Consider the following 25,381-nt stretch of genomic DNA (forward strand, 5'->3'; position numbering starts at 1 on the left):
TAAAACAATCTGGCCGAGCATACATTATGACCATGTCACATCATCTTAAATAAATTTCAAGCGTATTGAAACATGCTATCAGCTATCCACGCGTAGTCTTAGAAGATCGTGGCGGCAATTGAAGTTAGCCATTCTGGCCACGCTAGGTGAGATAGTCGGTAAAGGGATCGCCGGGAAGCCTGGGGACGATGACGGCGGCGTGGGTGCACCAGCATTAATTGCTAGACGGAAACTGGAATCCACGAACACGGGGTACTCGACTTACTCGACCCTATACCGCTACTGGACATATGCGATTCCATGTTATATTCATAGCTCCTCATGATATCGGCGTACTCCTGCTCGTCTGAGGTGAGGTAGAGCTCGAAATCATGGCTCACGAACACCATGACGGCAGCGGAGCGGAGTCTCCCTTGCTGGTCCACGACAATGACGCGCGGAGATCTCCACGGCGTGAGCACGAGGATGAGGATGAGCTCGAACACAATGAGCCCGAGCAGCCTCTCGTCTCTAAGAGCTATGGCGGTCTTTTCGTCTGGATCTTGACCTTCTCCGCGGGCATCAGCGGACTTCTCTTCGGCTATGAGTATGGCATCCAAATCCCTTATCGCATATAGGCCGTCGTTATTGACAAGACATCTAGCACTGGAGTGATCTCCTCTATGCTTGTTTCCATCGGTTCCGACTTATCCAATCGTCCACTTACGACCGCCGACAAGAGCATCATCACGTCGTGTACGAGCCTTTTTGCGCTTATCGCCAGTCCGATAGCTGGTCTGCTGGCAGACAGATTAGGACGGAGGAAAGTTATATTATTCGCAGATGGCCTTTTTGCCATTGGTGCATTATGGCAGGCTGTTACAAGCAGCGTTTGGGGCATGATCGCCGGACGCAGTGCTGTGGGTTTGGCGATTGGTGCTGCTAGTTTGGTTACTGCACTGTAAGTGCCTAGGAACTCTCTTCTGAGGAGCGGAATGGCGGTGGGATTAAGTTCGAATGCTGATTTTTGTCTTTGTGTGGAACAGATACATATCTGAACTTGCTCCTTCGGAAATGCGCGGACGACTTGTTACCATACTCAGTCTCTTGATCACTGGCGGACAAGTAGTCGCCTACGTGGTCGGGTGGCTCTTTTCATCCATGCCCGGAGGATGGAGATGGATAGTTGGTCTGGGAGCTCTCCCAGCCTTTTTCCAAGTGATGTTCATACTCTTCTTACCTGAGACACCGCGATGGCTCGTCCGGGCCGGTCAGGAAACTAGGGCGCGAGCCGTCCTGGGAAAGATTTACGGCTCCGATCCCGATATGCAGAAGCTGGCGGAGCGTGTCTTTCGCGATATCGAGAGAGAGGTTGCCCTTGAGGAAGAGGAAATGGGCGTCGACCACAACAAACCGTCCAGCTTCATAGACCAAGCCACTCACAGCATGTCAGAACTATTCCGTATCGGCGGCAACAGAAGAGCCTTGACGATCGCAGTCATGCTGCAGGGTGTGCAGCAGCTTTGTGGATTTAACAGTCTGATGTACTTCTCCGCAACGCTCTTCTCTCTGCTGTCCTTTTCATCTCCAACGTTAATCTCTCTCTCGGTGGCCGTAACCAACTTCCTTTTCACCCTCTTCGCCTTCTCTCAGATCGACCGTATCGGTCGACGCCGCATCTTGCTGCTGTCGATCCCCATCATGACCGTCTCGCTTATCGTATGCACTCTCGCATTCCTACCTTTGGACCTGAAAGACGCACCATCTGTACATCAGCTCCGAGATCAAGGAAGCGACATCACGAAAGGAAAGACATCCCTTCCCATAATCATCCTCTTGTCCCTAATCGTCTATACCGCATCGTACGCCTCAGGCCTCGGAAACGTGCCCTGGCAGCAATCAGAGTTATTCCCGCTAAACGTCCGTTCCGTCGGTTCTGCGCTGGCGACGGCCACGAATTGGGGGTCTAATTTTATTGTTGGGCTTACTTTCCTGCCGCTGATGGAGTGGATATCCCCCAGTAGTACATTTCTCATCTACGCGGCGATATGTGTTGCTGGTTGGGTTGGAGTATGGGCTATCTATCCCGAGATGAGTGGATTGAGTCTAGAAGAAGTTAAGGAGTTGCTTGCCGACGGATACGGCGTCCAGGAGAGTCTTGCTAGACGGAGAGCGTAGCTTTTTGATTTCACCATTATAGACTTTGTATAGAAATTATGGATATTTTTTTTCCTTCTTGCTGTCTTTTCTTTTTTGGGCTAGCTGGTACAGAAAGGCCGCACTGAATCAGAGCAATGGGCTGCTGTGTAAGATCCGCCATCTATCAAGCGATAATAGGATGGGAAATATGAACGAGATTCCAACCACCATTCATGCTAGAAAACATTAAATCTTTACTCCTCGATATCCTTGACCTTTTCCCACTGGCCCTTCAGGTTCTCCTTCCACAAGCTGACCTTGTTGTCGCCGCCGCTGACGGCCAGGATGTTACCGCTCAAGCTCCAGCTGACTCTCCATAAAACGGTGTCGAACTCGAGCACGGTGCTGGTCCACTGAGTGGGGTTAGAGGCGTCAGCCGTCCATATCCGGACGGTCTTGTCTTGTGAGGCGGAGGCGATGTATGACTTGGAGAGAATACTTGGGGACCAGGCGACGTCACGGACCCAATCAGTGTGACCTTCCAGGGTCTGCGTCAAAGTGTATGACTTCGATTCGGCGCTGTTGAGGGTTTTATGGTCAGCAACAAAAACGTTTAACAGACACACCGAAATACGATGTCTCCAGGGACTACAGTAGGTTAACGAACTTGAAATCCCAGATCTTGACCAGGTTGTCACTGCCACCAGTGACGAACCTCCTCTGCTGGCCAGGACCAGGGTTGGCACTGATCAGACTGCCGGGGGAAGCCGCAGGAGCCCAGCTAACTGCGTTCACGCCCATCCCGTGAGCGTGGAAGATCTGATGGGTCCAGCTGTTGTCACGGAACTCGAGCACGCTGACATGGCCGTCGGAGGAAGCACAGGCGAGAAGACATCCGCTTTCATGTGGTGCCCACGAGACCATGTTGACGGAGGCTGTGTGTAGGGAGAAGTCGAAGACCTTGCTCCATGAGGAGCTGCTTGCGGGGGAAGTTGTGCTCAGAGGCTGTTCGCGCCAGACCAGCACCTTGCCATCGTAGGAGGAAGAAGCCAGGATGGTACCGAACTTGGGATGCGCCTGTACATTTGCTTCCAGTCAGACCTCTTCATTATTCCCAGAATCCAACTTCGAGACCGGAGGATGTTGCACGTACCCATGCGACACACCATACTGCGCCTTCATGTCTTTGCGCACTCAGAGTCAGCTACCACTCTGAACAATGGAAGCGAAACTGCCCTTACCCCTTCAGGGTCTCGACCAATCGATGTGATTCCCCCTCAATTTCGAATATCTTAATCGTCTTATCGGATGAACATGTTGCAAGTCTCCGGCCGTAGTAATCCAGACCGGCATCGTGCTAGAAATTAATCGCAGTCAGTACCCCTCGCTTTACTGGGAAGAAGGCGCATCCTTCTGGATTCTGATCCGATGCGACAATTGGCACGTACAATCATATCATCATGACCAGAGTTGGAGATGACTTGGGCCTGGTGGAGTAGACTGTTAATAACAAGAGCTCTGGTCTGCGTCAACAGAAGGACTGACCATCTTCGCGGTGTTGAGAAATATAGAGGATAAAGGAGAATTCGGTTCGGAGGAGAAAGCAGGATTCTATCCCCTTCTGCAATCGAACACAAAGGGGTTCCGCGGAGGGATGTTATTGACGATGCTCGATTGGGGAGAAAGGAGCCCCGACGCGCGAACAGCCAATCTGTCCGTTTCTGCCTTGTTGCTCAGGCTGCAACATGAGAGCCGCACGCCTTCTTATCTTATCGGACCTTTCCCCCACGTGAGCACCTCGGTCCGCGGGGATGCCGACTTCTTGCCCCGGTATTTGCCTCATCCTTCTTGTGACTCCAATGCCCTCCTCTGCTTCTAGCGCTCTCTTTCTGTCGTAGCAGCATTATTGTACAGTTATTTCCCCGTTCCTGCTTCTCGATACTCTCTGTGCGCTCCGTTTGGCGATCCGTTTGGTATTTCCGTGCTCATCGATTAGTCATTACCTCGGACAGAAGCACACTTGTATACCTACTGTCTCTTGATACAACGAGCGCTCTGTTTCTCGAATTCCCTTAGCCACCATGGCTGACGCGGTCTGCGGTCCTTCTAATCCACTACAGAATTTCCGAAAGCATGCATCGACAGACCGGACGCTTCAGCAGGATCGCTTGACTGCCCGTCCATCTCCTGCACAAGTAAGCAGCTGTCGATTCCGCATTTCTATCTGATCCAGTGTCTGATATTCTCTTACAGGGTTTCCGATCAGCAAATCTAAATGCCGGTGTCTTAGATTCCGAATTCGAAGCCTTTGAGGCCAACCTAGCAGGGCCACCCCCCAGTCTGCAACATCCTGTCCCTTTCGGGGTACACAGTCGACATGGCCCTATGTTTTCCGCGGGGGAGAGCTCCAATTGGGCAGCAGACTTTCAAAGGCTGCAGGTGTCTGACGGTCCCCCGATGCATGCTCAGCATCATTTCCAACCAGCAAACATTTCCATGGCCGGACCTTCCCAGAGAGGTTGGCATGAGGAGTTTGTGCGACAGCAACAGGGAAGTCCGGCCCAGCTTCATCAACCATCTCACAGTCCAGCGTTCCAACAACCAATGCATTACCCCATGACTGGTGGGATGAGTTCTTTTGTTCCCCATGCGACACAAGCAGCACCGCAGAATGCTCATCCCGCAGAGACGCAGGTCTTCGACGAATCATCATTCGAGGCTGCGTTCGCACAAGCGCGAGCGGAAATGGAGTTACAGGAGACAACTGCTACGCAAGAAACCACTACAGTTGCTAGCACGCCACAAGTGGATGCTGTTTCAACCGAGCAACCTCTAGAGCAGATACGGATTGGCTCTGACACGATTCCTTACGTGGAGAAGGACAGCACTGAGGGCCGGGTGGATGATTCAGATGCGCTCGCAAAGACGGCGGGCCAGCTACTCGAAAGCGTCAGCCACGACCAGAGTCAGAAATTCAAAGAGAGCAATTTCCTTGCCCTTATGCGTCGGATCCGTGACCGGGAGGTGCGCGTGGAGGGAGACGAATTCCGCGATGTCAGTACTCCTCCGTAAATTCAAAAAACTCCGTAAATTTTTTTTGAATTTCGGAGGCGCGGCATATCCGCTGGTACAACTTTAGCATTCTAGATTGATTCTCATTAGCGCTAATGGGTCTCCAGGTCGAGCAATCACTTCACCCTGGCGGCAAGTATTATCCGGCAGACTATCGATCACCGTCTAATCATGAATCGCAACCGGCGGCCAATATAACCGGCGATGATGATGCTGGTAGGTCTTGACAGGTCAAGACGGACTGAATGACCTGACTCCTTAGCTTAACGGACTAGATTTTGAGCGCGGTGCTGGTAACGGGATTCGGAACCGTGTAGGAGGAATCCTGAGCGATACTGGAGGGTCGGATGATACCATCCTATTAGAGTCTCCATCTGAGGGAACCGACACAAGTCATCTTTACGAGATACCAAGGCCCGGCAAGGGAACAATCGATCGCGGTATTGTATATCCTATGTCCTGCTTTTTTCGAAAAGACCTAGAAGCACTTGGCCCTGTATAGGTTGGACTTGCTACAGGATTCGTGATCGCGGTCCGACACCTTGATTGCTTATCAGACACACTTCATATCCCACTTGCATGTATGTAGCTATTATCTAACAGAAACTTGCTGCCGGCAGACTCGTCTTTTCTGGCGAGGTGATCAAAAGCATATAATAAAATCCGGCAATTATGACTTCCATCATTTCATCTGGTTCTATTCTATAATTGGGAAAATCAAGATGACCAAAAAGAACCTGCTGCAAATGGATGGTACGACCGATCACCTGCACGGCTCTTTGCGCGTCGAAACCATGACAGATATATCTATGTCATTGGTTATGAGTACAACTCGTGATGGCGTATATCATAGTTCCGTACTCATCAAGGTTCTCCAGCCAACGGCTCCTCTCAATGCCCAGTTCGCCTAACTCGGCAGGGGTTGGCCAAAGTTCGTCAATAGTTAGACTCCCCTCCATCCACTCGGCCATGTGGATATTGTATTCTCTTTCCCACTCATAGCGAGTTGTTGCTTGCCACAATAGTCTATTAGCCGGGGCTGGCAGACCACGTAATTCACTGCCAAGGAAGGTAGGAAGACCTTCCCGAGTAGAGAGGATGCTATCAAATAAATACATCACGTATAACGTCCGCCGTTTGGCTTCGGCTACGATCCATTCTTCCCACCGTGGACGGGCTCGTTGCTGATCTGCTGCGCATACAAGTCCATTACGAGCCGAGGCGCAAGCCAGCTCTTGTAGATTGGTCATAATGCCGCGAAAGTACCTAATCATTGCAAGATTGATTAAGTCGAAAAAAGAGGACCATTGAATAGATAAGATAGGCTTGGAACGCAGCAAATAAAGCCTCATCGTTATACCCGTCCCGTAGTTCATATAGGCTGTGCATCTCTCGTTGTAGAACGGTAGCTGCGGCATCTGTACTGCCTGGTAGTGGATTTGAACATATCCGAACCAAGCTTAAGCAAGTAGTAAGTGGTGACCCTGTTGGCTGCGCAACAATCTGTTTCGGATGAATGAACGGTAGAGCACCACGGCCATTTATTGAAACGGTTGCATATGACTTTAGAATATCATAAGCGAAGCCGGTGACACCGATAGGATAGTTCTTGATCGTCTGTCCAGGAATAGGAATATACATTTGAATCCAGCGATTCTCGATATCATCAGCGTTTATGGGACAGACTAGATCGAGGCCCGAGAAGTCCATAGTGTTCTGCTCATCATCAGAAACGGTTGTAGTGGTAGCAGTGATGGGCCGTTCATCCTCAGATGAAAAGACTCTAACAGTTGTGCTTGGAGTATTTAGCAGTTGAGCTCTCGGATCATTATTGCTCGCATTCATTGCTAGCAGCCCACTCTCGGGGCCAATTAATGACGAATCTGACAATGAAAATGGGCTGTCCGGCCGCGCTTCACCACCCAAGTCGGTGTTTGTCCTAGTATTCAGCCGCTGCCTTTCAGAGGCATTTGCATGGGGATAAGCACAGGGCAGACCCCGTTGTGCACATCTCGTACAGCGGATATGTCCATATTTGCGCTCACATCTAGCTTTAGCACTGGTGCATTGCTGACAGGCTTTTTGTCGAGAAGTTGAATATCTCGAGCTTCTCATTATTGCTGATATGGAGCCTGACTGAACTTTTGGAAGAGAGTCCACAGTGATGAAGTGGTAAGCTACCAGCCAGGTTGGGTTGATAATCCTTCGAGAAATGCCACGATAGGGGCATTAGGATTTACCAATAGCTCTATAGCTATGGCATTTCAATATGAGGAACAAAGCTGTTTGGTTAGAAGCAGCAGCAGGTGTATTCGAGTGATGTTCTGCGAGCTTCATGTACAACTAAAGTACCTACTTGATGGTTTAGTTCTCTTTTCGGAACTCCGGCGCCATTGCGGATGCGGAGTTCCGCTGTATCCGCATTGGTTTAGTGACATAGCCAGGGGTTGAATTCCTCTGATATTGATGATTGGCAGTCATATCTCTGAATAAAATTTGTCCTTAAATTATACTATACATGGGATCTATGTTCCCTTCTCGGTATAGTGATGTGATAATACAAAATGGTGGCGCTCTTCCATGTGTATTATTGTCTCCGTGCGAACCATCTGATATAGCAAATCTAGATTCGATTCCTCTTCTTGCTAATCTTAAGATGTATTGAGTTCTCATTCCGACTTTGTACTGCGAGACATGAGCTTTTTCTTCATTTGGCCTGTTTAGTGATTTTTACCTTCAGCTGTTTTCTAGAGCCTTTCGGACTTGATATTAGATCCGGAGTTGAAAATCGGGACCCTACCGGAGTTGAACAAGTCATGGGGAATGTGATTGGCCAATGTGAATGTACTCACAGCGTCGTTGTTCTATACTCTAATCCCAAGCAGGAGAGGACAACACCTTTGGTTTGAGTTACCGGGATGGTCTAGCTAGACATCAACGAGAAACATTGTCTATATTGAACGGACTTGATTCTACTTCATACTAAAATATCCGAAGTCACTGGTCTGGCAGTGTATTTAAGGGGGAAAGGAACTCTAAGTTCACACCACGTACTACCAGAAAATCGATCTAGGAATTCCCCAGCGCCTGCAGAGCCTCACCAAGCGAGATAACCTTAAGGCCCATCTTGGGTAGAAGCATGTCGAGCATCACATAAGTGAACTCTGCTGTTTGGTTGACCGGTAATTCCAGCACATTGTCCCTGATAACATAGATCATGTAGTCCAGATCGAACAACCGATAGATGGTGGACATCACAACACCCGAAAGACTCAAGCCGGACTGTAACATTTAGATTACTAGAACAACGTTAGACATGGAGGTAATTGTCACGTACGATGATAACAGTATTGATATTCCTCGCTTGTAGGATCTGTTCCAAGGCGTTGCCTATGCTAGCGCACCACCTTGTTTTCTCAACAACGATATCCTTTTCGTCTACTTTGAAATGATCGTCGATTTGCACTTCAGGAGAGGCCTTTGAGAGGTCTCCGTATGGAGCAATCAGCTTGGCAAATGGCGAGTTAGGCTTGACCTCAGGCTGGCCAGGGCTGAAGGAGAGGGTTGAGAAAACGGTAAGAGGACGAGGAAATGTCTGGTGTATAGCGTCGTTCCATTTTACGCAGTTCTCAATCAATGTCTGCCCTTCGGATGTATCTTTGACGGCGTTGATAAGTCCCGTCATCCAGTCCAAGTTGAGAATCGCATAGTTCTCCCCGAAGCTCAGGGAACTGCTGGTCACAGAGGCAGCCATAATGAGTAAGAGACGCTTGGAGTTACCGAGTAGAGGCAAGAAAACTAAGCGGTAGAGTGGATGTATTAATTTTCAGATTAATCAGGATGGTCCATTGGAGCATTTAACAGCTCGCAAATTGAAAGAGTGTCCCCTGAAGATCTATAACTCAACTCCGAACGCCGCTGGCGGAACTCCGATTGCCACTCCTGCAATTCATGGTCCATATATTTCAGCATCCTCTGCCCTGTTCCGATCTGTTATTTTTCTTGAGAACCTTTAATACTAGACTCTAGCTATACAGAAGAGAGAAACGGACACAATGTCTTCTACTTCTGATCCAAAACTTGCCGATGGCGACGCCGCGACGAATGCATCAACAACACCGGAGAGAGATCGCACTCCCGAACCACCCTTCAGCATATTTGATAAAAGACAAAAATGGCTAATTATTATCATTGTCTCTACCGCTGCGACTTGTAAGTTTGCGAGCCATAAAGTAGTTTTACATAAAAAGTCTACCACGCTAACGTTCTGGAAATAGTCTCTGGTTTCGCATCAAACATCTATTTCCCTGCCTTACCAACAATTGCAAACGACCTCAATGTCTCTATTGAACTTGTCAACCTTACTGTCACATCATATCTCATCTTCCAGGGCCTAGCGCCTAGTCTTTGGGGTCCAATTTCCGACGTGAAGGGACGTCGAACAGCATACATGGGCACATTTCTTGTGTTTTTTGGAGCATGCATTGGACTCGCAGAGACGAAAAACTACGCTACTCTTATTGTTTTACGATGCCTTCAAAGTACAGGCAGTGCCAGTACGATTGCAATCGGGTCTGGTGTGATCGGTGACATTACCACTCGCGCAGAACGTGGAGGCTATATGGGAATCTTTCAAGCAGGGTTGCTTGTTCCTGTTGCCGTGGGCCCAGTGATTGGAGGTGCGATTTCTGGATCGTTGGGATGGAAAGCAATCTTTTGGTTCTTAACCATTTATAGTGGTATTTTTCTCTGCGTGCTTATTTTGATATTACCTGAGACACTCCGATCGATTGTCGCCAACGGAAGCCGGCTACCATCGAATCCCTTGGTGAAATACCCGCTGAATACTTATCAGAAAACAACCAAAGTCGAGTGGCAGCAAGGACAGGATTCACCTCCCGCGGCGAAGAAGACTATTGATCTTCTGGGTCCCTTCCGAATCCTCTTCAGCAAATACGCAACTCCTATTATCGCCTTTCTTGCTATCTATTATGCCGTCTGGCAGATGAGTATCACTGCCATGTCGTCGCTTTTCCAAGACAAGTATGGCTTGACTGAGATCCAAATCTGTCTGACCTTCATCGCCAACGGCGTAGGATCGATGGTCGGAACGTTAGTGACGGGCAAGATCCTTGATATCGACTATCGCCGCGTCAAGGCCAGGTATGAGGCTTCATTTGACAACGAGCGACACAATGAGGTTTCTCGGGCCAGCTGTGATGATAACTTCCCTCTTGAAAAGGCGCGTCTTCGACTCGTGCCCATCTTCTCTATTCTACAGTGCCTATCTATCATTCTCTTCGGCTGGGCTATCCAATATCCTCACAAAGTGCACATTGCGGTCCCTATCGTCTCTACTTTCATTACAGGATGGACTGCTATCTCGACACAATCCCTTATCATGACCTACTTGGTGGATATTTTCCCCGATAGGAGTGCAGCAGCCAGTGCTAGTTTGAATCTTGCGAGATGTCTATTTGCCGCTGGTGGGACGAGTTTTATCATGCCCATGATCAATGGCGTCGGTGTGGGAGTGGCCTTCACGATCTGTGCCGCTGTACAATTGGTGGCACTGATCGGTCCTACAGTTCAGTGGAAGTTTGCCGCTGGATGGAGAAGGAAAGAGAGGGAAGAGGGTGCATTGAGGGTCGAGGGAAAGAATTCTGCTTAGACAGACTAATACGGCCACAGTCGCATCGTGCTCATGAACGACGGTCAATCCAGCCCAAACCTTCATGTAGCTTGGTTATATGGATCTACCCTGGGCTACAAGGTCAAGCCTTGTAGCGTTGGCATGCGTTGCACATCACTATCACTCTAAAAGTCTTCGTTGAATATGCTTTTCCTGTGTAGTTATAACTACCAGGAGAAGGTGAATAGGGTAATAAAATATAGGTTAATTTCTAATAGACCATCGGATAGAAAAACTATACGTGAATTATTCGGGCCTCTGTACTACGTAATCTGCATCGTACATTTTCCTCATAGAACCAGAGCTATTCGACATGAGTATCATCAGCCTAGCCGGATGCGCACCAGGCTTTTCTTCATTTTCATGTGCACAATCTTTACGTACTCTATAATCACCGGCGAAGTGTGGAGCGGCTATGCAGGGGCATCGTTTCCATAATGATATCGGGTCCCTTGATTTTACAGCTGCATTTCCATCACACATTCTGCCTCGCCCAATTGATCAATACAAACTCGGAGAGCTGGCATAAGCAGTCCATACAAGAGACATTGTTGCTGGGTGGTAGCACAATTCTTTTGAAGCTCGTTCTATATGGCCGTGCCATCCACTGGATTGGTCTTTCCTTCATCAATAGTTTGTGTATTGAACCTAAAACGATGTTAATCAGAAATTCTGCTCAGAAAGAGTGGTACGACCTTCAAAAGGCGATAGTTAAAACAGCATATTCGGTGTTTACTTCTCGTTTGTATATACATACCCCCACCAAAGCATTTCTCTGCAACTTGGTCACCACAACCCATAGGACCATAGGCTTCTCGCCCCTAAATTGATTAACAATGGCTAGTTAGGAAGAGCCTACCTTATACTCTTATCTCCTACTTGTCAATGTGATAAAATCCATTTCATTATTACATGCAATCACATGACTTATGTGCTATTGACGGAGTGCAACAACAAGAGAACAATAGCGGAATTTCACAATCTTGACCAGCTGCTGAAATCTTGAATAGAAATCAAACATCCAACTCAATAACTTTCCAGTCTCCCCTTTTCCTGGCGCTCCTTTCTCAGCCTCATATAATGTTCCCGTGTATACTATCCAATTTTGGTCTCTATCTGTGCTTCTATTGTCCCTATTTACCTACCATTCAATCATATATTCCAGAAATCTGCAAGTGCTACTAATATAGAGTTCAGACTAATGTCTCTATTGAACCTGGTATTCAACACACAAGAGCAATCCCCATTGTTGTGGGTTTTACACAATTCTGTGTTATACATATAAATGGATATAAATACTTGGCTCTATCCCCTCAATCTACTTCGGCTCTTGACTCTATCACCACAAAAGAAAGATCAAGCATACTTGCTCTATCTAAGCAGCTGCCTTTGCAATCGGAATACTTCAATCTACATCTGACCCAACGAGTCCTTTATATTCATTACCTACCACAAGCATCAACTTTCGCAAAGAAGAAAGAAAATGTCTCTACCACCATATAGTACCATGGCGACCCAGCGCGCAGTGAATCACCGCTGGTTCCAGGACAGGATGGATGAACTACGAGACCAACTGAGAGGACTTTCCTCCAATGGTCGAGGAGCCATTCTCGAAGACCCAAGCATCTATCCACCTCCGCCCTATTCGCTTGCAGAGGAGACACTCAATGTACCAGAGCATGAAGAGCATGAAAACGAGACTCGTGCCCCCGTCCCAATCACCATTCGCATTGACGTATCTACCAACATCATCGGACATGGGAATACGATTGTCATTCCTTCTCTCTCTGCTGGCGCTAGCAGTTCGAATTCCGAGTCCGGGGTTTCTCAACCGGATATAGAAGTCGCAGGAACGATGCCGACGAGCGTACAGCAAAAGAACCGGGCGAAAGTAACTGAACTCACTACTGCTATTATATCCGCTCTTCATTCCTCGGGTGTTTTGGACAATGGAACCAATGGTAGTAACCGCGGCTCTGTTGAGATCGATATCAAGGGGGGTATTACCATTCAGGGAAACAAGAACGTTGTATGCGGTAGCATTGCCGGGAGAAATGGCAGCGGGGACATTGCGCAGGCGGCAAAAGAGGTGGATAGGTTTGCGCACATTATCGAGAGGAAGAGAAGGGCTGTATCGGTATGTCTTGTCCTCTTAACATGTTAGTATGGGATATATTCTAATGGGATAATGTAGGAACCGGTCGAGATCCCGAGAGCGAAGAGATTCGGCTCTGGGCAGGGTAGAAGTCGTTCTGCATAACGCATATTGGTATGAGTACAAATTCTGTATAATCATATCGTTCCAGATTGTGTTTTGAAGGAGGAGAGCAGGGGGGAAAGACCGGAATGTCCGGCTGATATCATTATCATTCGCCCGGAGCGAATTGACAAAAGTCAGATAGTTCAAATGAATTCATTCCCTCGAACGAGAAACGAGAAACGAGAGTCAAATGTATATACTTAATGCACATAAACATCTATATCACCAAGACCATAAAACCTACAACACAAACCCGTTCGAATATAAAAGGAAATGCAATCTATAACTTCAGCCCCTACATATTCATTAGCTACCTAGTTAGGTAATTTTACATCCGTCCATACACATTTCTCTACCCATATCTATAACTCGATTCCCTTCAACAAGGCATGGATCCCCTAGAAATATCCTTCCTCCCTTCACCTCTCTTAAACCTAGAAGAAACAAGAAAACAAAACCCACGTTCCCAAACTTGGTTTCAGACCTTGATATCTCTTCTAGTGAGTGAGTGAGTTAGAATAAAACACATGGGGACCATGAAAATGACCACGATAATGGACTAAAGAAAAATAAACACAGCAACAACCCCGAAACCCTTGGACATCATTGATATTGCTTTTTTGGCGGAACCGGCTCATGTACGTCCACAGTTGCTTATTCTCTAACACCACAGCATGAGAAAAGCACAAGCAACAATCTGAGGAAGAAGAAGAGCACCAAGAAAAAGAAGTAATAAGCAGAATCAATGGAAATGATACCTTGTACAGTACAGGATGGTAATAGCAAGAAGAAGAAATTGAAAAAAAAGAAAGCGCCTTCCCACTATAAATCGGTCACCCAGACATAGACCTTGCGCCCAATAATAACTAGAAGAAAATAGCAAAAAGCCCTGCTTTCCGATCTACCGCCTCAATGCCCGATAATATGATTTTAGGTGGATTTGTAGCCATTCATCACTTCCGGAGAATATCACGACCAGGTATCTGACATCAGAAAGCGCTCTCTCGTGATCAAAGTAGCTGAACAGCAACCCATGCCCCGGCAGATGTAGTGAAGTGTAGAACAGCTGTAAGTGAGTGACTATCGGTGCCGCAGCACAATTTGACCGTATCTCAATAGCGACGCACGCATTGGAGCAACGGAAGCCTCACGGCACGTAACAAAATACCATAGTCCAAGGAACGTGGCTCATCGAACCAAGGGGACATCGTGACGATGTAAGTCTTTTGACCACTCCGGCGTAGTTCTATCTCGCTCGAAGAGGAGACCACAGTTATGACAGAGAGACTTTCGATAATTAGTCAATGTCTCGGACATTTTCAAGGGCCCACTTACTCTAGGACCTGCTGGACCATCTCGGACCGCCCAGACGGACGTTCCCCAGACCATGCAGTTGGTACATCTCCAGGTGGATCGCTCCCTGTAAACTTGATTAGAATCACGAACAGATCGGAGTCACTGTAAAACATACCAGTCGGCGAGTGTACCACTACCACCGCCGTATCCAGCTCCGCTGCTGGTATCAGGAGTTCCGCGGCCACCAGGTGTTCCTCCTCTTGCCAACGGACTGAGACTGCGGAATCGTCTCTTCCGCTTACTCCTCTCTCCTCTGCCCAGCGGTGTGTCGGGATCAGGGGCGTCGAAATAGCCACCGCCAATCTGCCTCGAAGTGTCAGGCGTGATACCAGCGGTCGACGAGAATCTTGCCGTTTCTCTCCGCAGACGTCTTATTTGCCGCTCCCTATCGCCTTCACGCTTTTCGATCTCTTCTTTGGACAGAGTCTCAACCTTGGGCTCCCACTCATCTCCCAGGCCATCAGGATCATAGCGCCATCCGGCTTCAGCTCCGTTCGCGGCCTGGTTGTCAATCTCGTTGCCATAGCCACCTACTCCGCTGATGAGACCTCCACTCTCGCACACTTCCTTCTTCAATTTGAGCACAGCTTCGTAGATCCCATGTGATATCGCGGAAACCCATTCTCCACCCAAACCAAGATCCGCACAGGTCACTTTCGCGAAGTCTTCCGCCATGCCCGGAGGATGAAGTAGGGACCACTCAAACTTGTCTGTGTATAGCCTGTTTTGAAGATTGATGTTGAGGTTGATTACGCATCTGTAGGCATCGTCCGGGTTCAGTACGCTGTCATTGATAAGCGCCTCCTTCGTCACACCATTAGGTCGGTTCGAATTGCCCTGAACTGCGGTCACAGACACGTCCCTGGAAGGAGCAGCAGCATCTCCAGGCTTGTTTCCCGGTGTACTTTGGAACAGAGGATGCAGCGCAACACCTGCGTACTCCTCTAGCTGCTGTCGGATCTGAGTGCTAATCGCTGCGGTCATCGCTGGAGGATTGGGCAGATCCAAATCGCGAACGAATCCAGTCGCGAACTCCTCCGGCGTCGCAAGAGCCTCGTGAAGATTCCACAAGAAGGTGTCCTTTATCCGGTATGCCGGAGCTGGCTCTGGTCTTCTGTAACCTGGGAGGGTCGGGTTGATGCCCGGTTCAATGATTCCGCGGGGTAGTGGGAAAGGTTCTAGTGGCTGATGCGCTGGGACTTCGAGATCGATACGGATGGGAATGAGGGTTAGAGGCAGCTGCGCTTGAATCTGCAACTGGTCTGCACATCTGGAAAGACGCAAAGAAGAAAAAAAAAGTGTTAGAAAGAACGAGCTGCGCAAGCCAAAAAAAAGCCCAATTCAAGGACGGAATAAAACATACGCTGGTCTCAACATCCTCTTGATCATCCAATCTCTGAAGATTCCTTGCACCTGAACAGGAGCATGGACTTCTTTCCCCACCTTTTCGCTCAAGGGAACCTTGTCCATGCTCGACTCGTCGCGGCGCAGACTTCTGAGACCTGTAGGTCTCCGGTGACCATCGCTATCGTCGAAATCATCGTCATCGAAGCCATCCTCCGCATAGTTGATAGCAGTTGTGCCACGTTTCGTTGTTCGTGACGGAGCCGCTTGCGTTGGAGGGATCACGGGCGTGAGCAGCGCATTCCCATATTGGCGCACTCGCGGCGGATATGAGCTGATATAACCTCGAACCGGCGACATCATAGGCGCTTCGATCAGCCTCTCTCGCACATGACCTTGTTGAAAAGATTGACGAACTGTTGCGATCGGAACGAGGCGCCAGAAGCTTCAGTAGATGCGGAAGGGCGAAGCTTGGGTCGTGGCGGAGACGATTGCGAGGGCGCAAATGTTTTGTAATCGTTAATATACCCGGGCAACCTTAGAGATCCAGCTGATAGAGCGGAAATGCAGGAATATGGCGTTGGAGGTCGCGCTAAATGGTGTGTAGAATGGGCTTCACAGTGGTCTAGCTCCGCCTACTTAGCTGCTCTTTGGGGGTTTCCTCGTCCGCCGCGTTTTCTCTGCGATTGTCGCGCGCCTACGCAGTAGCATCACGTGACATGCGGTATGCCAGAGAGAGAACGCGAAAGGTGGAAAAATACTCAGTTACTCGAGTGCAGAAGGGGTTTTTCCAATATGAATGTATGTTTGATGATTTCTTCCTTAGGAGATAAAAGAAAGAATTTTCCAAGTGGTGTAATGCTAATAGTGTGGGCCAAACCAATAACCAAGCAACCCTACATAAGAAATCCAACTAGGTAGGTAGTATTAATACTATGTTTTTGCCAACTGAAGCTAGAAGTGACGCATCCATACTTACCATGACGCCTTTCTTTGCTGCCGTTAGATGCTTACTCGGGCACTGCAAAGGCCCGAAGGGGAAGAGAGAAGAAAGTATATCTTCAAACTCAGTGAAGATAGATAGAAACCAGAAAAGGCACGGAATCGCTGTCTCAGTGGTATAATTACAAGGGGATTCCAAAGAAAAAGATGCGCAATAGAAGAAGAAAAAAAAAAAAAAGAAGAAGAAGACCCAAGACCAGTGTTACCGCAGTCCAATAACGCTCTGTAAATGACATTAGCACAGGAACGGCAAGATAGCAAAAGAAGACACACCATTTCGAGCGTCCATACTCTCCGAATCCACACCTTCAACTTGCCCTCGATACCTTCAACGCCCTCTAGCTCCACTCCCTCCCACCAGCATCGTCTGGCTGGCTTCCGCCAGAATAGGAGAAGCTTCTGAGCCATTCCCAGGGTGTTATTGTTAGCCAGGTCACCTTTGATGTCAGTCCTGAGCTTGGCCAGTGCAAGACTGCAGATGACCGCTTTGTTGGGTTCGCCAGCTCGATGACCCCAGCGATCTTCATGATTAAAGCCACTACCACGAGTTAGATAATCAAAAATGAACTAATTCAAGCCTTCGCAAAGAACTCACCCCGCAGTCAACATTTCGATGAGATGTTGCTCAGTGCTGCCAGCCTCATCACTTTTCCTCAGACCAGAAAAGATTCCATCCTGTTTCAACAGGATCTTGGCTGCAGCACGCTTGACCTCGATCATCTCGGGGTGGTCAATTTCCGGTCGCGGAGGGATAACGTAGAAATCAAGGTCTTCACGAAGCACGATGATACCGGCTCTGTCCTGAAGCATATCTCTCGCAGAACCCTGCATCGAGTCCATCGACGCATCCAAGTCCGGCGACATGTTCGGAGAAGGGGATGATGATGGAATCGATTGTGCCACCGAACGGAAGAAGTCCAGCATATACTGGAGGGATGCGGGGTCGTACTAAAGTAAAGGTCAGAGGAGCACGCTCAAAATTATCGAAAAGATATCCTGTAGATCCCAAGCGGGTAACTTACATCAACTGGGTATATGTCGCCTTCATGGAAAGTGCCCATGTGGCCGTCCGGAAGTAGACCGTTCGGGAAAAGAGACAACAGGACAAACTCGGGGAGCGTTAATAACTCATCTCGGGAGAGTGTGAAGCGGGTTCCTCTAAAATCCCGGTAAGTCTATGTAGAAGGCATTTGCGATGGTACAATGGATTTACCGAAGGTCCAGCGTGATATGCTCATCGGCACTGATATCTACCAGAACAGCCTATTAGTACGAACAATAACCAGATGATTTGGATCCTTCATACCCCCAAGAGTGTTGATCGGTGGCCCTCCCTGCTGCACCTGGGTGATGATGCTCGCGGCACCTCCAGCGGCTGCCATGACGTACGTAAATGATTCGATCGGACTGGATCCTTCTGTATAGGGTGGTGGTGGCTCTGCCTCCTCCGACTTCCCTGATGATTCCTTTGTCCTTTCTTTACCCGCAGATAGGGCTGCTTTAGTGTCAGCAACGACTGGCGATGCAGGTGAACCCTCTGGGAGTTCTTCAAACGGAGGCGCTGGTGCAGTTGCTGAGATAGACGCTGAGGGGTATTCCGCTGTAACGGCGTCGAAGCAGTCGATATCCGAGTCGTGAGTCGAGTACAGAGAGGAGAACGGAGGTGGACCAGGAGACACCGCTTTCGAAGATGAGGGTCGCGAGTCTGGTGAGTCTAGCGGTGGATCTGTATAGGGAGCGTCCTCCTCAATGGAGTCGATCGGAGGAGGTGGCCGCGCCGTGGCAGGCGAGCCGTGAGGACTGCGTGGATCCGACAAGGCGAATACTAGTTATTGGATCGAATGTCGGTAGGGGGACGGATGTACTCTAGGAGAGCGGTCATGCGAGAGTCTGGCAGCAATACTGAGCTTCCACCAGATCGACAATGATTGACGCTGTAACGATCGCAGTATGGAGATCGCAGAGGTGCTGGGTCATGTAACGCATGTGATCAGGGGCGGTCCCACTGTCGATAGCTCGCTCGAAGTTGCAGAAGGTGGACGTCTAGCGATCAGGAAAACATCTGTGGAATGCTGGCAGATCCAATAAAGCTCGCGGAGAAGAGTAGGATCGGGGTGAAGTCTGGGGACGGAGGTTGGCGTGATGGAGAGCGATGTGCACTGGTGGTGAGGTCGCGGGCGTCTTAAGGTGGTCTAGCTAAGTACTCCGCCTCGGGTCCTGTGCTCCAATGCTACGCTCGGTGCTGTTACTTGCATTAGATGGAGTGGTGGTCCCTCGTTGCGCTTCCTCGGCTGGAAAAATAGCAAGTACTCACTGTAGACGAGGATATATCTATTGTATATTGCATTGATGATCTGAACAGGTTGCTACGTTTCTTGTTCGCAGCATGCATGGAGATGTATGTAGATGCACATAAAAGAGCGACCTCTCGAAAACCAAGCTTTAATCAACACTTAGGTCAACCAAGATGACCTGTTTCCCTATGATACCTTTTACATACGGCAAAACCTGATTTCAACAATGAAATTATAAGGATTTCTCCTTACTGTTTATCAATAGTCTTATATTTATTCTATGGTTCTTCCCTAAGTCTTCGGACAAAGCGAGACTAGTGTGTAGGCCCTAGACATTACGCTCTGCGTAGCTCTGGATCAGGCCCTCGAGCGTAGGCTCGTATTCTTTCAGGACTACCTTGTCCCCTTCCAAGACCGTGTTAGCCTGAACAAAGACTTTGCGGGGGATCTTCTTCTGCAGGACGACCTCCCGGACTTTGGTTCCCCACCAGTCGTCCACATGAGTGATCTCATCATACAACTTCTTGCCTGCTTCGAAGTCAGCAGTACTCTTGTACACATGCAGCTTCTGCAGGTATTTCTCCACCGCAGGCCGTCCGTGTGTGAGAATCTTGGAGCGGTCCAGGTGAATCTCAAGGTCCGAGAGATCGTCCTTAGTATAGACGAGCTTTACGAAATCGTCCCCGGCATCGAGGAACGTTCGTAGGATACTGTAACGGGCCTGCATATGGGCCTGGCCCCATTTTCGGCTCTTAGGATCCCAGAACTCCAGGGCGACAACACCAGCGCGGGCCATCTGCAAGTAAGCCGCAAACAGGACGTCACCAGCTTCGTTGGACAGGTCCTCTTTACCGTCTCCGAAACCGAAAATCTTCAAGATGCTGAAGTCACAGCTCAAGGCCATAGCCACACACTCTGCACGACACTCTTCATAAGAGGACGCAATGGGACCGAAAACAGAGCTCCACGTCTGTCCTGGCTTGTACCACGTCGAAATAGGCTTATTGGTGACCGGGCTGATAGGTGGGTTGGACACATCGAAGTTATACTCTCCTGGTGCCGTTTCCTGCAGCAACTTGCCCGTACCATGTCCGAGGAGCTCATGGATTCCCACCTGGACTTCGAATGCCGGGTCACGGAAGTTACGATATACTTCAAGATCCTTCTCAGGAATAAAAGGAACCGGCTCGTTTGGAGCTTTGGCACTGAGCACGTTTCCGAGGGAGACGTTTTTGAAACCCAGATTCTGACGGATATCATCGTAGTTCGGCAGATTGATACCGGCAGGTATCCCACTGCCAGCGAAGCTTAATACTTCCAGAGAAGTAAAGTCTGGGCTGAGGAACTTGTCCTTCTCAAAGTCCTTGCCCCAGGGCAGCTTGGGGATCATATCCTCGGCACTGGATACCAATTTTCCAAACGCTTCCGTCCGTTCAACATTGACCTAGAACCGTTAGTATCCATGAAGACAATTAAAAAAAAGAGTAAAAAACATCGTCATCCTAGACTTAGTGACATACCATGGCGACGAACCCCTCCCACTCTCCTCTTACCCCATGAGGATCTCTGTAAGTTTCCACGAAACCAATATTGGTCTCGATCTCAGGGCCCTGGTCTTTGACCCAGATCCTTTGGCTTTCCTTAAAGGCCTCGATGGAACCGGTCTTGAAAGATTTAGCATATTGTTCGAGCATTTTCTTCTGCCTGTCGGTCTCAGCATTGAGAGCGGCTTGCTCTATGCTGTTGGCAATTCTTGCCATCTCCTCGGAATAGTCACCGAAAACAAGAGTGAGCTTCTTCCCCTGAAGCTTGCCCTCCAATTGCCAGTGGGCAGCATCTCCCAGGTCCCTGTCCTGTGCCGGAGGCGAGGGCATAGCAGATGCGATCAACAGTTCAAAGTCTCCATTATTGGTCTTCCTAAGTCTCGTATTCTCCAACGGGAGGCCCTTCTTCTCCAGGAAGTCTCCAATCGCAGTGATCTCATCCTTCGTGATCGACGGAGAATCGGGATAATACGTGGTCATATGCTTGCTCTCTGGGTAACCCAGATGCATCAGAGCCGGATCATCAGTCTCGTAAATGCCACCTCCAGAAGTGTTCGCCTTCTCCCAAGCTGCCGTTGCTTCAGGACTAGCGGAAGCCAGTGCCTTCAGAGCAGCTGGCGAGATTCTCGGAATGATCTTCGAGTCACCAAAGCCTTTATAATTGCCGCAGTTGCCCAGGAATTGGGCGGCATACTCGAGGAAGAAACGCAGATCCTCCTGGCTAACATTTGTCTTCTGAGCGAGATCTGACCAGTTACCCTTGCTGGCGTGATAGAGAGAGATGATCAGGTCGTATATCGGCTCTGATTCGGGTGAGACCTGTCGCAAAGTCACGCGAGTTCCTTCGAAGGCAGCTCTGCGAGTCCAATCGGAACACGTCAGCAACTTGGTTTGAAAAGAAGCATCGCAACCGAATCAAGAGAATGAAAATCCAGAAGATAGGGATACAAATTGAGGGCAACAACACTGACCTGCTCAGGAAGTGCGCGTATTTTCTTGACCTGTCACTCTTCAATTTCTCCCAGTGCGGCTTGATTTCTAGCCTCACCACCGTCGGCGGAGAATCCGCGAGATATTGTTGCTTTGCTTTGGCATCCATCGATACTCTCCGCGACCCAAGCGGGGTGAACGAATCAAGAGAGTTGTTGGTCGTACTGGCGCTCGTCGAGCTGGACTCTCTGAGATGCTGCTGCAATAGCTGCACGCGATGAACGATGGGGAAAGATGAAGGTCGGGGCAGAGCTAGATGGTGGACATGTCCAGCAGCTCTGGATAAGCTTCTCAGAGGGACCATAGCAGTTGATCGAGAGAGAGAGGGAGGGGTTGCTGCACCGCCTACTGTAACGGAAGCCCGATTGCGGTGCAGCCTGGCATTAATTGGAGTGAAACTGCCGGAAGGCGGACAGCTTCCCCGCATTGTACGCCGATACTACACTATAGTACGGAGTACCTACTAAGTTAACTAACTAGCTAGTTACTCTACACACGTGGACAAGCTCTCGTCCTGTTAATATAGACTAATACTTATTACTCGCCGATATGATATGATCGTACAAGACGTCTCAACTGTTGACCTCAGAGATATTTGCTTCTAGCTGCAGGAATGGTATCTTCTAACAACTAAAACGTCAATGGAACAGGAATAACTCATACAACATAGAGGCAGGCCTTGTAGAGCCTAATCCAAGAATTGATATTTCGTAGATCATCAAACAACCCTCACGCAGCTGGCATCAAGGAATTTCTGCACAAAGAAGCTTGCAGTTTTCGAGTCTCAATGCCGCATACCCGCCAAGAGAACAAAATCTAGGGTAGCCTGGTCACAAAAGACTTTCATATTTATCCAGACCTTGTTTCTGCTGCTGCTGTCCTGCAGAAAACGAGCCAGAATTGTTGGATAACGCGTTGGGACTTGACAGATTCGCCCACGGGTTCTGGGTTGACCCAAAGCTAGTCGTGTTTTGTGGTGTCGGTATAGACATGGTCTGGGACTGCCGTGGTGTCGTTGTCGTCGTTGTTGTTTGTATCGTTGTCGAAGGAGGCGGAGGAATAGTGAATGCTGAGTAATTAGATTGCATCCCTGTCCCTCCTGCAGTGGGTATGGAAGAGCTAGACGCTGTCCTTGCGAAGCTTCCCAAGTTCGACATCGAGCTTGGTGATTGTCCCGTGGACAGGGACGCAACAGAAGACGCTGTATGCCTCTTTGCGGGTTCAAGAGATGGAAAGGCGCTCATATTCAAGTCAGGGGTGATCGTACGAGAGGGAATGCCCACATGTCCTATTGACGACTGATTGTTCGCCAGGCTTGTGGTCCCTTTCGCGTTCGACGACCAAGCGAACGTTGGTGTAGACGGTTGAGTGGACGTCTTCGTTACGGTCGAAGGTTGTGAGCTCCAATCGTCCCACAGATCGTTGCTGGCAGCATTAGACGTGCCAGATTTACCGAGAACGAGTCTTTCAAAGCTATCATTGGTTTCGTCAACAGCTGAATGACCGCTTAGCCCGGAAACCGCAGAATTATTCCTGGACCCATTCCTAAGGTCTGATCCGTTAGTGGAAGACAGTTCCTGCAATTTTTTCGTTTGCTCGTGTTCAATCTTCGCGGACAATGATTTGATAACTGCCATGTACTCTTCAAACTGCTTCAGATTGAGGAGGGGCCCCAGACTAAAGTTCCAAAGCACGGGAAGAACTTCCAAGGCAAGGAAATCTGTGTCTGCGATTTTACCGACCTCGCGGAACACTTTCAGCGCCGCCATCATTACAGCTGGTTCTTTCGTTTTGATTGCCCTAAGGAGGGGCACAAGCTTTTCTTGGACAGTGTATTTGTCCAAGATTGAAGATGTCGTCTTTTTGGACTTGCCACTTTGTACGACTCCAGATAGATCGTCTTCGGGGATCGAAGGGCTTTTGATAGACCCACCACACAACACCACGAAAGCTTCCAAGCCACGGACTTTGATAGCAAGACTGGCCGTTTTACTGAATGTACTTGCAATTGGCGGAAAAACTTCATTCTTGACGGTGGAAAAGTCGAGAACAGGAAGTATCACTGATAAACACTTCATGGCAGCGTCGACAAGTGCATGAGTTGGGGACTCCATTCCAAGTCGAATAAGCGGCAACACATCTGCTTCAGAGTCAGTTTTGTTCACACTGGATAATTTCCCATCGATTCGAACCTTCTTTAAACTCCCTGCCAGAACAATTCTCTGCAATGACGTTCATATTTTCAAGTACCGCCATGAGACCGGCCTCTTTGTTCGTGTCCCGTTCCCGAGTTGCAGCCTTGTTTCCGCTGGCTAGGAATATCTCTTTCAGTCGTGGGATCACCCTTTCAGGAAATATCTTACGACTGTTCGGCGACCTTTCAATGATCTTAAAAATATTTTGCAAAATGAGCGATAAAAGTTCACGGTCCTTCGTCTCCTCCAGTAGTATCCCTAGAACCTTCCTCTCCAATACTGACGTTGGAAACCCGGCTAGTACACGCTGAAGCCCACGCAAAAACTGAGACTTTTCGTTCGGCGTTTTTGTCGGCCATGATTCCAGAAACCGAATAGTTGACACCAGAACATTGTCGAAGTATTGTGATTGCTGGAATTCCCGAGCATTCATACGCTGAGCAGGCCGTCGTGTTATCAACCTGGGCAGCACGTGAGAAGCAAGATCATCAGGCAATGGTTTCGAGCTGAGAAATCCGTTGCTCTTAGTAGGTGTACTTGAAGGGGAGCTGAGCAATTTTTTGTATGTATTCAGGTTCGAATGCGTCTGAAGCGGGGACACATGCGGGGAATTATAGATAGAGACAATGACCAGACCAAGGGAAAACAAATCGGCGGAAGGAGTGACATGGGAGTCCATCACAAAGTCAGGAGAGGTATAGTCGAGGTCGAGTTGAACTGAACTGGGTAGCCGTGGATCATGATATAATATCTCAGAGAGGGCCAGCGGTGGCACAGAGGACGGCGTCTCAGAGGAATCGGCAGGTCCAGCAAATGCAAGACCAGCAATCTTCCAGTCAGACTTTGCATTGATGAAGATAGCTTGCGGGTTGAGATTTCCGTGTACGAGACCGGCAGATTCATGTAGGAATTCCAATCCCTTTGCAATCTGAAGAAGACCCTTCTGGATTTCAAGCTCATCCATCTCAACATCTCCTCCAGTTCTCGCCCCGTTAGCCCCTGCTGCATAACGGCTCTCTCTATCCTTCTCCTGCAAGATGCCAGACAGCGAGGCAGTGACGGGCTCCGTCGCAAACATCAGACCCCCATTTCGCGTCTCTTCCACGGGCTCCAATACCTGAAGAATTGAAGGATGCCGCAAGCGCGACAAAGTGCTAGCTTCCCGCTTCAGACGCTCTACTACTTCATCATGCAATTTCTTTGTTGAGGAATTGCTGGAGCGATTGCCAAACCCACTGGATCGAGAGTCGAGCGATTTCCGCTCAAAAACAAAAATAGATGCAGCATTCCCCGTGGACTTTTTCTTTCCATCATAGACTTTCCACGGGCCAGAGACCAGGGTTGCAGTTGGAGAGATCTGATAATTAGATGAGATGTTGGAAGTGAACGACTTTAGCGCAGATGAAAACATGATGAATGCACCAAATGCAATGATATTTTAACAGGTCAGACCTCTTATAGTATGGGTATCTATGCTGTCAGCATGTCTGTAGAGCCGGGCCCCGACCAGAAGC

The 25,381-nt window shown here is 48.9% G+C and overlaps 11 protein-coding genes across 11 annotated transcripts; 4 read left to right on the plus strand and 7 right to left on the minus strand.

The window, feature by feature from the left end:
• The first annotated feature begins 71 nt into the window (after positions 1-71).
• On the plus strand, positions 72-2,622 carry C8Q69DRAFT_130565 (putative MFS myo-inositol transporter). Its single transcript, XM_028625300.1, has 3 exons — positions 72-586; positions 644-940; positions 1,026-2,622. Exons 1-3 carry the CDS (start codon positions 372-374, stop codon positions 2,155-2,157), a joined length of 1,644 nt encoding a protein of 547 aa, XP_028486934.1. The 5' UTR covers positions 72-371; the 3' UTR covers positions 2,158-2,622.
• C8Q69DRAFT_503962 (putative nuclear pore complex subunit) lies at positions 2,373-3,572 on the minus strand (the record flags this gene model as incomplete). Its single annotated transcript, XM_028632539.1, has 5 exons — positions 2,373-2,697; positions 2,786-3,195; positions 3,272-3,302; positions 3,360-3,475; positions 3,567-3,572. 5 exons carry the CDS (start codon positions 3,570-3,572, stop codon positions 2,373-2,375), a joined length of 888 nt encoding a protein of 295 aa, XP_028486935.1.
• A 218-nt stretch (positions 3,573-3,790) lies between these two features.
• Positions 3,791-5,872, plus strand: C8Q69DRAFT_454958 (peroxin-20 Pex20-penicillium chrysogenum). The gene is made up of 3 exons (XM_028629743.1): positions 3,791-4,313; positions 4,372-5,172; positions 5,298-5,872. The coding sequence occupies exons 1-3, from the start codon at positions 4,200-4,202 to the stop codon at positions 5,415-5,417; spliced, it is 1,035 nt and encodes a 344-aa protein (XP_028486936.1). The 5' UTR covers positions 3,791-4,199; the 3' UTR covers positions 5,418-5,872.
• A 130-nt stretch (positions 5,873-6,002) lies between these two features.
• On the minus strand, positions 6,003-7,487 carry C8Q69DRAFT_516096 (hypothetical protein; the record flags this gene model as incomplete). Its single annotated transcript, XM_028633378.1, has 2 exons — positions 6,551-7,487; positions 6,003-6,456 (listed from the first exon to the last, which is right to left on the minus strand). Exons 1-2 carry the CDS (start codon positions 7,303-7,305, stop codon positions 6,003-6,005), a joined length of 1,209 nt encoding a protein of 402 aa, XP_028486937.1. The 5' UTR covers positions 7,306-7,487.
• Positions 7,488-8,259: 772 nt separating this feature from the next.
• C8Q69DRAFT_503964 (cysteine hydrolase family protein) lies at positions 8,260-8,944 on the minus strand (the record flags this gene model as incomplete). The annotated part of the gene is made up of 2 exons (XM_028632540.1): positions 8,260-8,472; positions 8,528-8,944. 2 exons carry the CDS (start codon positions 8,942-8,944, stop codon positions 8,260-8,262), a joined length of 630 nt encoding a protein of 209 aa, XP_028486938.1.
• Positions 8,945-9,245: 301 nt separating this feature from the next.
• On the plus strand, positions 9,246-11,086 carry C8Q69DRAFT_495682 (MFS multidrug transporter; the record flags this gene model as incomplete). The annotated part of the gene is made up of 2 exons (XM_028632238.1): positions 9,246-9,402; positions 9,468-11,086. The coding sequence occupies 2 exons, from the start codon at positions 9,246-9,248 to the stop codon at positions 10,859-10,861; spliced, it is 1,551 nt and encodes a 516-aa protein (XP_028486939.1). The 3' UTR covers positions 10,862-11,086.
• Positions 11,087-12,340: 1,254 nt separating this feature from the next.
• On the plus strand, positions 12,341-13,319 carry C8Q69DRAFT_454964 (hypothetical protein). Its single transcript, XM_028629744.1, has one exon. It carries the CDS (start codon positions 12,366-12,368, stop codon positions 13,044-13,046), a length of 681 nt encoding a protein of 226 aa, XP_028486940.1. The 5' UTR covers positions 12,341-12,365; the 3' UTR covers positions 13,047-13,319.
• Positions 13,320-14,330: 1,011 nt separating this feature from the next.
• On the minus strand, positions 14,331-16,202 carry C8Q69DRAFT_503967 (RSC complex subunit Sfh1; the record flags this gene model as incomplete). Its single annotated transcript, XM_028632541.1, has 4 exons — positions 14,331-14,429; positions 14,478-14,562; positions 14,614-15,768; positions 15,862-16,202. 4 exons carry the CDS (start codon positions 16,200-16,202, stop codon positions 14,331-14,333), a joined length of 1,680 nt encoding a protein of 559 aa, XP_028486941.1.
• A 409-nt stretch (positions 16,203-16,611) lies between these two features.
• On the minus strand, positions 16,612-18,726 carry C8Q69DRAFT_516102 (general stress response protein Whi2; the record flags this gene model as incomplete). Its single annotated transcript, XM_028633379.1, has 7 exons — positions 16,612-17,067; positions 17,118-17,382; positions 17,440-17,792; positions 17,867-18,002; positions 18,058-18,094; positions 18,151-18,644; positions 18,710-18,726. The coding sequence occupies 7 exons, from the start codon at positions 18,724-18,726 to the stop codon at positions 17,047-17,049; spliced, it is 1,323 nt and encodes a 440-aa protein (XP_028486942.1). The 3' UTR covers positions 16,612-17,046.
• Positions 18,727-19,159: 433 nt separating this feature from the next.
• On the minus strand, positions 19,160-22,089 carry C8Q69DRAFT_454973 (peptidase family M49-domain-containing protein). Its single transcript, XM_028629745.1, has 3 exons — positions 21,654-22,089; positions 20,659-21,538; positions 19,160-20,582 (listed from the first exon to the last, which is right to left on the minus strand). Exons 1-3 carry the CDS (start codon positions 21,974-21,976, stop codon positions 19,467-19,469), a joined length of 2,319 nt encoding a protein of 772 aa, XP_028486943.1. The 5' UTR covers positions 21,977-22,089; the 3' UTR covers positions 19,160-19,466.
• A 413-nt stretch (positions 22,090-22,502) lies between these two features.
• On the minus strand, positions 22,503-25,278 carry C8Q69DRAFT_516104 (kinase-like domain-containing protein; the record flags this gene model as incomplete). The annotated part of the gene is made up of 2 exons (XM_028633380.1): positions 22,503-23,812; positions 23,865-25,278. The coding sequence occupies 2 exons, from the start codon at positions 25,276-25,278 to the stop codon at positions 22,503-22,505; spliced, it is 2,724 nt and encodes a 907-aa protein (XP_028486944.1).
• Between the last annotated feature and the right edge of the window lie 103 nt (positions 25,279-25,381).

This window comes from Paecilomyces variotii, assembly GCF_004022145.1.
Source record: "Paecilomyces variotii strain CBS 101075 chromosome Unknown C8Q69scaffold_2, whole genome shotgun sequence".
Classification (NCBI taxonomy): domain Eukaryota; kingdom Fungi; phylum Ascomycota; class Eurotiomycetes; order Eurotiales; family Thermoascaceae; genus Paecilomyces; species Paecilomyces variotii.